This window comes from Brassica napus (genome assembly GCF_020379485.1).
Source record: "Brassica napus cultivar Da-Ae chromosome C4 unlocalized genomic scaffold, Da-Ae chrC04_Random_30, whole genome shotgun sequence".
NCBI classification, from domain to species: Eukaryota; Viridiplantae; Streptophyta; class Magnoliopsida; order Brassicales; family Brassicaceae; genus Brassica; species Brassica napus.
In genome coordinates, this window is record NW_026014253.1 from 35,462 (window position 1) to 48,140 (window position 12,679).

The window sequence follows — 12,679 nt, forward strand, 5'->3', positions numbered from 1 at the left end:
AGATGAAAGATCAGCGGTATCCGGACCAGGACAATCACTAGCGAGGCTAAGACGGTTGAACCACTTGTTCTCTATGAGTGACATTTCCTTGCTTTGAGTCACTTTTATTATAGTATATAGAGTCTTTGTAAATACGTTTTACGTATATTGTCGTGTACAGTTAGTTGGATACAGTATATATACTCAAGTGTACAGTCAATTTTAATTAATGAGAATTATGTTATTTTACTAATATGGTATCAGAGCAAAATATCTCATTTTCTCCCTAACAAACTCTTCCGCCGTCATCGGTTTCGCATTCACCGCCGGGATCCTCTCGGATTCTCGCCGGAAATCATCCTTTCGTCTCTCGATTCACCTTCGTCTCGCTTCGCTCTTTCGTTTCCTGTGCGATTTCAGCCTTTCTCTCGACGATTCGTCGTTCTTCAGCTGAAATCGATCATCAATGGGAAAACGTACCTGCAAATCGAAGTATCGCTCCGCACCTTCTTCTTCGCCGGGCTTAGCATCTCCGATCTCTCCGCTAGCTCGTGGTGATTCTCCTCACGCTCAATCAGATTCGCCTCACGTCTCTGGCGATATCGCTCCTTCTCCGCCGCCTCGATCTACTTCTGTCGATCGATTTGAGGTATCGAACAACCCAACCAATATCCATTCTCCCTATTATCTGTATAGCTCCGATCATCCTGGCTTAGTCTTAGTCTCGGAACCTCTAGATGGAAACAACTACGGTATATGGCTCATCGCTATGACTACGAGCTTAGAGGCTAAGAATAAGATAGGCTTTATTGATGGATCTATTCCTAAACCTTCGGAGAATGATCAGTTTTTCAAGATTTGGTGTCGCTGCAACAGTATGCTTAAATCATGGTTGTTGAATAGTGTTTCTAAGAAGATATACACCAGCATCCTCTATATCAAGCATGCCTCTGACATCTGGAAGGACTTGCACACTAGATTTCACAAATCTAACCTTCCCCGTCTCTACAAGTTACGTCATCAAATTCACTCTCTCCGTCAGGGAAGTCTTGATTTGTCTTCCTATCACACTCAGACACAAGCGCTTTGGGAGAAGTTAACAAGCATTCAACCTCCAGCTTTCACGGTTGAAGAATTACTGGCTGAGAAAGAAACTAACCGAGTTATTGATTTTCTCATGGGGTTAAATGATAACTACGAGAGTATTAGAAGCAGAATCCTCATGAAGAAAGTTCTTCCTTCTCTTTCTGAGATCTACAATCTCCTTGATCAAGAAGACAGTCAGAAAGATGCTCGTGTTACAGTTTCTTCTGATATCAGCTCAGTAGCATTTGAAGTTTCTCAGTCCATTCTAATGCTATTCCATCAGCTCATCAGAATGGTCAGTCTTCTCTGCTTGGACAGGGTCCTTATAACACTTCGTCTGGTGGTCATGTACGGAAAGATAGACCATACTGTACTTTTTGTCATCATGTGGGACACATCATTGATCGTTGCTACAAGAAGCATGGTTATCCAACCAGTTTCAAGCCGGAATCAGCGAAATGACAGAGCATTGTCATCAATCTCTGCTAATGTTACTGTCAGTGAGAATCCGACGGATGATCTTTCTCCAACGCAGATTCAGCAGCTTATCTCTTTTCTCAGCACCAAGCTTCAAAGTCCTAACGATCATCCCACTCCTGAAGTTCACTCTGTCTCAGTTTCCATTCCTTCTTCATCTAACACTTGCCCAATAACCGGTACTTTCATGCCCTCTATCTTTTGTTCTTTTACCGGTATTGATAGGCCTTTTGTCTGCTCATTGAATAGCAATATTCCTGCTCTCAATGCTTGGGTGATAGATTCAGGGGCAACCAATCATATCTCTCATCAACGTTCTGTTTGCAAAACCTTCAAATTCTTGCCTAATACAAATGTAACTCTTCCTAATGGGGTTCTGGTGAACATTGTCGGTATAGGAAACATAGATTTTGGCAGTAACCTCTCCTTAACTGATGTCTTATACATTCCCCAGTTTAAGTTCAACCTTCTTAGTGTTAGTTGCCTTACCAAAAGAATGCATTGTTGCGTCTGGTTTGATGAAAATCTTTGTGGTATTCAGGATCATACACGGGCATTAACGATTGGAATGGGTAGAGAAATTGCAAATCTTTATTTCTTGGACATCGAGTCAGTTTCCTTCCCAGGTACTTCATCAGTTTCTACTTCCGTTATAGCATCTGTTGTTAGTTTGGAATTATGGCATAAACGTTTGGGTCACCCTTCTCTTTCAAAACTCAATGATATGCATTCAGTATTATCTTTTCCCAAAAATTCTAATAAAAATGAATCTCATTGTTGTATTTGCCATTTATCCAAACAAAAGCATCTACCATTCATCTCACATAACAAACTTAGTCCTGAACCTTTTGATCTAGTCCATATAGACACTTGGGGACCTTTCTCTACTCCCACCCATGATGGTTTTAGATATTTTCTAACCATTGTGGATGACTGTTCCCGGGCTACATGGGTATACCTCTTAAAGGCTAAGTCTGATGTCTTAACAGTCTTCCCTAGTTTTGTTCAGATGGTAGAAACTCAATTTGATAGGAAAATTAAGGGGGTTAGATCTGACAATGCACCAGAACTCAATTTCACTTCCTTTTTCCTCTCAAAAGGCATTCTTTCTTTTCATTCTTGTCCTGAAACTCCTCAACAAAATTCTGTTGTTGAGAGGAAACATCAGCACATTCTTAATGTTGCTAGATCTCTTCTTTTTCAATCTCATATTCCTCTTCCTTATTGGGGTGACTGCATTCTCACTGCAGTTCATCTGATTAATCGTCTTTCATCTCCTATTCTCAAAAATAAAAGTCCTTATGAGATCATCACTAAAAATATTCCTGATTACAATCTTCTTAAAATTTTTGGTTGTCTCTGCTACGCATCTACTTCACCCAAAGGCAGAACAAAGTTTGATCCCCGAGCTCGAGCTTGTATTTTTCTTGGATATCCTTCGGGTGTCAAAGGATACAAGCTCCTCGACCTTGAGACTCACTCTATCCCGGTCTCTCGTCATGTTGTCTTTCATGAAGAGCTTTTTCCTTTTGTTGGATTAGATTTAGATTCAGATTCATCTACTTTCTTTCCTGATCTTAATCCAACGTCTCCTGTGACACAAAAACGCTCTGATGCAGAGACCTCTGTTCCTGCATCGTCTATAGAGATTTCGCCTTTCGCGGATCCTATAATTGATGATTCTGAACCTTTCGTTCAGACATCACACGTGAAGACTAAAAAGCCTGCTTATCTTCAAGATTACTACTGTCATTCAGTGGGATCTTCAACCCTTCATGAAATTTCATCTTTTCTTGCTTATGGCAAAGTTTCTCCTTTATATCTTTCTTTTCTCGTTTCCATTGACAAAATCAAAGAACCCCGAACCTATACTGAGGCAAAGAAACTTCTGGTTTGGGATGATCCGATGGATAATGAAATTGATGCTTTGGAAGGAACAGATACATGGACCATCTGTACACTCCCACCTGATAAGACTCCTATTGGTTGCAAATGGGTTTTTAAGGTGAAGTTTAATGCAGATGGCACTGTTGAAAGGTACAAAGCAAGACTTGTTGCTAAAGGGTACACTCAACAAGAAGGGGTTGGTTATCTTGAAACCTTCTCTCCCGTTGTCAAGTTAACCACTGTTAAGCTTTTGCTTTCTCTTGCGGCCATCTACAATTTCTCTCTTCATCAGTTGGATATCTCAAACGCCTTCCTTAATGGGGATTTACATGAGGAGATTTATATGAAGTTACCTCCAGGATATGCTGATCGTAAGGGGGACTCTCTTCCTCCTAACCCTGTTTGTAAACTTCAAAAGTCTCTCTATGGCCTCAAGCAAGCTTCACGTCAGTGGTTTCTTAAATTCTCTACTACTTTGACATCTTTGGGCTTCATACAGACACATTCTGATCACACGTGTTTCATCAAGATCACGGATGCTCTTTTCCTCTGCGTCATTGTCTATGTCGATGATATTGTTATTGTCAGCAATACTGATTCTGAGGTGGATTTGTTAAAGCAACAGCTAAAGCACCATTTCAAGCTCCGTGACTTGGGTCCGATGAAGTACTTCCTTGGCTTGGAAATAGCTAGATCATCAGATGGAATTCATGTCTGTCAACGAAAATATGCTTTAGATTTACTTGATGAGACAGGTCTTCTTGGCTGCAAACCATCAAGCGTTCCAATGGATCCTTCTATTAAATTCTCTAAAGAAGAAGGTGGTGCTCTAGTTGACGCTGAGGCATATCGATGTCTTATTGGTCGTCTCATGTATCTTCAAATCACGAGACCCGACATCACCTTTGCTGTGAACAAGCTTAGTCAGTTCTCTTGTGCTCCACGTCAGAGTCATCTCACAGCGGTGCTCAAGATTCTGCATTACATCAAAGGAACCGTTGGTCAAGGTCTGTTTTATTCCTCTAAAGCTGAACTTCAAATACAAGCATTTGCTGATGCTGATTGGGGATCGTGTCAAGACACTCGAAGATCAACCTCGGGTCATTGCATATCTCTTGGTACATCTCTTATCACTTGGAAGTCGAAGAAACAACAGGTGGTTTCGAAAAGTACCGCAGAAGCTGAATATCGGAGTCTCTCTGTTGTTACTGATGAGATTCTCTGGCTTACGAACTTTCTTAAGGAGCTGCGTATTCCCTTGTCCAAGTCCACACTGTTGTTCTGTGACAACACAGCTGCGATTCACATCGCGCATAATACTGTGTTTCATGAACGTACTAAGAACGTTGAGATTGACTGCTATAATGTTCGTGACTGGTTAGTTGCAGGTTTGTTTAAACTTCTTCATGTACGGACTGACTTGCAGCTAGCTGACCCGTTTACAAAGCCTCTTTACCCTGCTCAGTTCAAGCGGTTGTTTGGCAAGATGGGTCTACTGAACATTTTCGTCCCATCTTGAGGGGGACTATTATAGTATATAGAGTCTTTGTAAATATGTTTTACGTATATTGTCCTGTACAGTTAGTTGGATACAGTATATATACTCAAGTGTACAGTCAGTTTTAATTAATGAGAATTATGTTATTTTACTAATAACTTTCAAGATAGCCCTTGAGACATCTCCTGTCATAGGCGAGTTCTTAGGGAATGCCTACACATAAGCGAGCAATAAAAATAAAATACTGATGTTTTTGTTGCCAATTTTGTAAATTAATAAAAATAAATATTAAGGAACTTACAAAGCCAAAACCAGCAGTCTTAGAGCATCATTAACGGGGGTTCTTAGGACGGGGCTCTTAGCGGAATATAAGAACCCGACTCTTAATTTTTAACTGAAAATGCTAAGAGTCGGCTCTTAAATAAGAGATTTAAGAGCCGACTCTTAACTTTTTCAGTTAAAAGTTAAGAGTCGGATTCTTATATTCTGCTAAGAACCATGTACTAAGAACCCTGAGTTAATGATGGTCTTAAAGGAAGGTTTAAAACCAGCCGTCTTGAAGGAAGGTTCAACCATTGCATATTTGAAGCAGTTTTCAGAAACGATATCCTTAAGGTAGGGCACATCGTCAAAAGCTGCTGCAATACCACCTTTTGATGTCCCTTTGGACAATAGATCGTCGCATTCTTCGGCAGAACCAAAAGGCTTGAGCTGTGATTCAAAAAATTTCAGACCTAGCAGAATATCTTTAACGAAACCGCCCTGTTGGTACCCTACAGACTCCCCACTTCTGATGAGATCTTCCACATTTGTGGCTGTTGGAAGCAAACTTTGTACCGTCAGAAATGAGGTGAGACTCGCTGTGTAACTCTGAGTTAGCACAAGCACCACAAAGCACCAGACGACCACCACAAACCTTGCTAAATTGCTCACTACCTTCTCACCTATCACACGCACAATTTCACCATATCACTACAATACTGTTTCTTGTTAAAAAATATTTATATAAATCGTAATAAAGTTTAACATATGTTATACATGGATTATTGATAAGTGTAACAACTTACGGTGGGCAAAAACCATGGTGGAGAAGGAGAAGCAGACACTAGTGCCGATCTGGTGGTGAGGAGGTCCACGGAAGTCTGTGTTGACTCTGTGTTCGAACAGCCACACAACAAACCCAATGAAGACGAAGAAGCAACCAGTGGTGATCCATAGGTCTAAGCTCCAAGGTTTTAGGAACACCCATGAGTTTTTGTTCTTGTTGCTCCTCACCGGCACAATCATAGACACTCCAGACTCTGTGTACGGTAACGTGAAATCAACATATGATGACCTGTTCGATGTGATGGTTATATCTCCAACAACTGCATCCCACTTCTGCTTCATTTATCAATTACTAGATTAAGATCCGCACTTTGCGCGAGATAAAAATTATATATATAAATTATTTTATGTATTATATGTTCTTACATATTATGAAATAATAAATATATATTAAATAATTAAAAGTCAGTAACTATTACATATATAATTAAATTGGTGCGAACGTATAAATCAATTTTATTAATCCAAACAATTTTTAAAAAAAATTTGATAGGATATGTAATTAAATTTAAATGATATTAACATACATAGTATATTTATAATATTAATGTCTATTTTTTTTTAATGATGTTTTCTACTCATATGTTTTTTTTATCATGTGTATCTTTAATAGCAAAAACTTTAAATTACTGATAACAAAATTTTCATTGTGGGATTAATAATTTTAGTAATTGATAATTTAAAAATTTATCAATGTTAGTTCAAAACTTTTATCAAAAACAATTATTTAAAGTAAATTTTGAAACTAAAATATTTATTTATTCAATATGGTTTATAGTTTAATTTAGAATGATATATATATATATACATATATATTTTAAATCTTAATGATTAATTAAATTAGACTTTTACTTATATGATTTTGTAATCATTTGTATTTTGTCATAACAAAAATTTTAAACTATGGATCGCAAAATTTGAATGTGTGACTTTTAACAGTTTTACTAATTTATTGTTATTTTTTAAAATTCAAAATATAAAATATACAGAAAAATCTTAATTTTTATAATATGGTTATTTTGTTTTTTTTTAAGTTATTTTAATAGTTTTAAATTAAAAAAATTTGATAGAAGATACATTTTTTTTATCAGATCTTTATTATTCAAAATCATTAATTGTCATATATACTTTACCCACATTAGGCAATTTCGTAATCTTTATTTAAGGAAATAATAAATGACATTAATAATGAATTTATGGTTAGTTTAATAAAAAGTTTATTATATAATTAGATGGATCAACCTATTTCTCTAGTAATTCTAAGAATCATCCTAGTGATGACATGTGGCTACAAAAAGAAGTTGTAATGTTTCACAAATAATATATAGGGGATTGGAAATCAGACATCAAAGAAAAATTATTTATAAAGTAAATATATTATGATTATTGGTTAATAGTTTAATTTTAATTTTAAACTATTTTATAATTTATATAAATAATATTATGTTGTTTTAATTAGACATGTGATATTTGTATATATAGTTATATTTAATTAGTTATAGGTCTATTTGTATATAAGTAAACATTTAGAATATATAAAAAAGAACTTACCCCGTCAAAGACTTGGTAGACCAAATCATTGTAGTTATCACCTGGAGGCTCGAAACCGTATTGAGGAATGACTGAATATGGTAACTCTTTAAGAGCAGCTTCAAAGATGTCTATGGCATAACCCCTTACGGTTGTTAGGTTACTGATTGGATTTGTCTTTATCTCCACAAAATTGAGGAATCCTTTGTTTACTGGAACACCCACTTTAATCTTCTTCCCGCTTGTTGGAATCTCCCAACCTTTTGGAACAACGGTCGAGTTCCCAGGCCATATTACTGGCCCAAACCTTTTGCCTAAAAATGATGTCGTTTTGTTTGATTTTGCATTCACCAGTCCACTACTTGGTGTCCATAATCCGATAATCCTCTCTTCATCTCCGATAACATTGATTATCTCAAAAGTTGATGACTCGACGCTACAAGAAAACACGCCGAATTCCGACGGAGGTTCCGACGGACATCAATGTCGTCGGACATTTGTGACGGATTACCGACTAATTTCCGACGAAACAAGGGTCGTCGAAATTTTCCGACGACTTTTCGACGACATTCCGATAAAAAATGTAACCGTTGTAGTCGTCGGAAGTTCGTCGGTATATTCCGACGAATTTCCGACGACATTCCGATTAACAGTAAAGTCGTCGGAATTCCGTCGGAATTTTCCGACGAATTTCCGACGAACCATGTGACCGTTGCCGACAAATATATATGACCGTTGTATAGCCGTTTGAGATTGGACAATACCGACGGAATTCCGACAGACTGCTTTACATCCGTCGGAATTACGTCGGAAAGTCGTCGGAGGACCGTAAGCAATTTCCTATAAATACAACCCCTCCTCATTCAACTCATTCACACTTCATTCTCTCTTCATTCTCTTTAGTCATAACAATTCCGTGAAAATCATGTCTTCAGAAGTTTATTATCGTTCGTGGATGGATAAACCTCATTTGGATCCGAACACCAATTTGCTTACGGAAGAATACGTTCAAGGGATTAGAGAATTCATGAGGCTTGTTCAACAGCAACCGGATGCAAAAAGTGGTATGTTAAGATGTCTCTGCTCTTCTTGCAATAATAATAAGGTTATAAAAGAATTTGATGTTTGGACTCATTTGTATATGAAAGGGTTTTCACGTAATTATAAAGTTTGGTACCTTCATGGGGAAACTGGTTATGAATATGGTAGTACTAGCGAACCTCAGCCTGTTAGTGAATTTCAGCCTGATATTAGGTTAGAAGAATCTAGAACGGATATAGATTATGGTGTAGGTACTGAGCAGATGGTACATGATCATTATAGAGGGGAAGAACCAAATCCCGAATTTAGGAGATTTTTTGACATGTTGGATGCAGGAAAACAACCCTTGTATCAAAATTGTAGAGATGGTCATTCAGTCTTATCATCTGCAACTAGATTAATGGGTATTAAGACAGACTATAATTTGGCTGAAGAATGTATGGATGCGATTACTGATTTTGTCAAAGGTATTCTACCTGAGGATAACCTTGCACCGGGTTCATACTACGAGGTTCAGAAACTTGTTGCAGGTCTTCAACTACCGTATGAAGTGATAGATGTAGGTATTGACAACTGCATGATCTACTGGAGAGCGGATGAGACACAGAATGTATGCAAATTTTGTGGGAAACCTCGTTATCAGGAGACGAGGGGAAGAGTTCCGATCCCATTCAAAAGAATGTGGTATTTGCCTTTGACGGAAAGATTGAAGAGGTTGTATCAGTGTGAGCGCACAGCAAAAGCAATGAGATGGCATGCAGAGCATTCCACAAATGGTGAGATTAGACATCCTTCAGATGCGAAGGCTTGGAAACATTTCCAGTCAACATATCCAGAATTTGCGGAAGAGAGAAGAAATGTTTATCTTGGATTATCTACTGATGGTTTCAGCCCATTTGGAAAGCATGGAAGACAGTATTCTCTATGGCCAGTTATTGTGACACCGTACAACTTACGGCCGAGCTTGTGCATGCGACGAGAGTTTTTGTTTCTCTCAATTCTCGTCCCCGGGCCAGATCATCCTAAAAGATCACTAGATGTGTTTCTTCAACCACTGATATATGAGTTGCAACAACTATGGGCGCATGGTTTTGAGACATACGATGTTTCGTGCAAAGAAAACTTTCAGATGCAGGCAGTACTTATGTGGACAATAAGTGACTTTCCAGCATATGGTATGTTATCTGGATGGACAACACATGGGAAGCTATCATGTCCATATTGTCAAGATGACACAGATGCTTTCCAACTAAAGAACGAAAGAAAAACGTGTTGGTTTGACTGTCACAGACGATTTCTACCACCTGATCATCCATACCGCATGAGTAAGACTTCGTTTACGAAGAACAAGCAGGTGTTTGATGGTCCACCTGAGGAAGTTAGTGGGAAAGATTTGTTGAAGCAGTTTAGGTATTTTGATGCAGAAAGGACGTCAGATGTAGGTGGACATGAAAATATTCGAGTCAATGAGGTTGGAGAGCTATATAACTGGCACAAAAAGAGTATTTTGTGGGATCTGCCATATTGGGAGAGTCATCTATTGCGGCATAATTTAGATGTCATGCATATTGAGAAGAACTTCTTCGAATCATACGCCCATAATGCGAAAACATTAGGCTCTGTACCATCCCCCGCCCGGTTCTCCTTCTGGAATTTTCTTTTCCATCTCAAACTGAAATCTTCACGCTCTTTGGACCGAGGGACATGACTCCTCACACCTAACAAGCCCTGCATAGTCTCTAAGCTACGACCGTTATGTCTCATCATGTGGGTCATTCCATTTGATAGTAACCAGACATACCCTTCCTCCATCATCCCTATTTCTCTTGCTTTCTTCAAAACCCGGAATCCGAGACTTGCGTCCATGTTGATAACGAATACCCTTGTCTGCTCAGTCTTGAGTTTATAAAGTTCCTTTAGAATATGATCATCGCTAGCCTCTGGAGAGATCACACTTCTATGGACTTCCACGTCTCCTAAAGCCTCTGACAAGGAGGGCATGATTCCTTGACCTAACTCGTTGTCCACATAAATTGCGACGACGCTTCTCCACCCAAATGATTTGACAATGGACGCAATGGCTTCAGCCTGGAATGAGTCGTCGATAGTGGCCAGAGCCGGCCCTGGGCCCAAGCTAAAGAAGCATGGGCTTCCGGCCGCCAAATAATAATAATATAACCGGCCACAAATTTCAATAAGTGTGTCTTTAGTGGAGTGGTTCAATAGCCACAGTTCATTAACTCCGAACCAGAGTTCAAATCCCCCTACCTACATTATTTTATTTTCGGCCACTTTTTTTTTTTGGGCTTCTAGCCTTAAAATTCTAGGCCCGGCTCTGATAGTGGCTCGGACGAAGTAAGGGTTGTTGATAGTTCTAAGTAGAGGGCTCGTTGCTGAGAAAGTGATGGTCGGTACTTGAGATTTGGTGGCCAGTTTAATCATAAACTCGGCTTGCATAGAGCTTCTTGGTCCGATGATGGCCCTCACTTTCTCGTTATTGATTAGGTTATAGGCTGCTTACACCACAAGCAAACAAAAAAGAAAAAGAAAAAGAATGGTTAATCCTTTGTTTGGACCACTGAGAAGATAGAACGGCAATATTGAACGTAAGTATGGACTTATTTGTTCGTTTATAGATTTTAATATTTTTAGTAGAATTAGCTGTTATTGGTTTATGCATTTTACAATATCGAAGTCTATTGTTACTAGTTTTATTATTCTTTTATTCTGTTCAACATCTAGAGTTATTCAGACGTTGAAAAATAGTATTTTTAATCAGTTCTGTAATTCTATTATAATCTAATGTTATTAGGATATTAATTCTTAATATTTCATTTATAGTGGTAGGGATTTCTTTTAGAGTTGACTAATCTTCAGCAAGATTCTAAGCATATACCACAAGTAGATTATTAATAGTAATCTAACAGACTCGTTGCACATACCACACAAGAACACACTAAGGACTTTCAGTAGGCACTTATAAGATTGATTAGATTCAATGAAAATAGTACCTAATCAAGTCTGGAGGTTACCTAACTTCATAGGCAGTATTCATTTAACTAAAACTAAATATAACTATACCGAATTATCCCCTTACCCAAAAAATAGTAACGGAGAAGCAAGAGACAGAAAATGTAAACAACCTGCAGCTGATGCCTCAACAATATCTTCCATGGAATCCCTGACGTGAAGAGCAAGTCTTGTGCGGTAATGAGGATGAGTTTGGTAGAAATCGGACAACGACATGTTAATTGAAGTGAGGCAGATCTTGGAAAAGTTTGTTTTGAGATCAATAACTACTCCTACTTTTATTTCATCACTAGTTGTGTTTTGTCCTAAACCAGCATCCATCACCACAAATCCCCAAAGGAACGGAACAAAGTAACTAAGAAAGGTGTTACGAGTTTTTGTAGTGTTGTTTGTCATCATCACAAGATTTGAGGACACGGATAATTATGTGATTCTTTAACTTCCCTTTTCTGTTATATATATAGAGGAATGAATTGGTTTGGAAGAGTCTTGAACCCAAAATTGGTTCTAAAAGAAGAAGTCTTAAAGAATTATTATTAAAAACATTAGTGTTAACCCTTGTTCTTCTGAAACTCGCTGGGCGCTACGCGTGCGGTGCACCCGGGCCTAGCAATTTATTGGAAAAGCGGGAAAAAATCGGGAAGTACACGGGGAGGAATTTTTTGTATTTTTATATTTATAATACTTCATTTATACGTATATTATCATACTCTAGTGGTTTGGTCATTAGTATGGCATGAACTATCATGGGTTCGAGGTGATCAGAGTGTTATTTACTTTCAATGTTTTTAGTAATTTGTATTAAAAAAGTATATGTAGAGCGATACAAAGATTGTACTGTGATCTAGTGGTTTAGGTGTTTTAATATGCTTATTTACTCACGGGTTCGAAGGTAGGTAGAGGTTAATTTTTCTAATTGTAAGTCAATGCGAAATTACTATAATGCCATCGTCCCCTTCTTCTCACCTCTCTCTGTCGAACAGAACCCAATTTTTTCCACTTTACCTTTAAAAAAAAAAAATTCTTAACATTTTTCACTGGTTT

General features: G+C 38.0%; 1 protein-coding gene across 1 annotated transcript; it reads right to left on the minus strand.

Moving 5' to 3' along the window:
* Positions 1–5,055: 5,055 nt before the first annotated feature.
* Positions 5,056–12,282, minus strand: LOC106403662 (glutamate receptor 2.7-like). The gene is made up of 6 exons (XM_048770848.1): positions 11,749–12,282; positions 10,940–11,118; positions 10,142–10,873; positions 7,586–8,032; positions 5,995–6,307; positions 5,056–5,871 (listed from the first exon to the last, which is right to left on the minus strand). Exons 1-6 carry the CDS (start codon positions 12,032–12,034, stop codon positions 5,417–5,419), a joined length of 2,412 nt encoding a protein of 803 aa, XP_048626805.1. The 5' UTR covers positions 12,035–12,282; the 3' UTR covers positions 5,056–5,416.
* Positions 12,283–12,679: the final 397 nt, after the last annotated feature.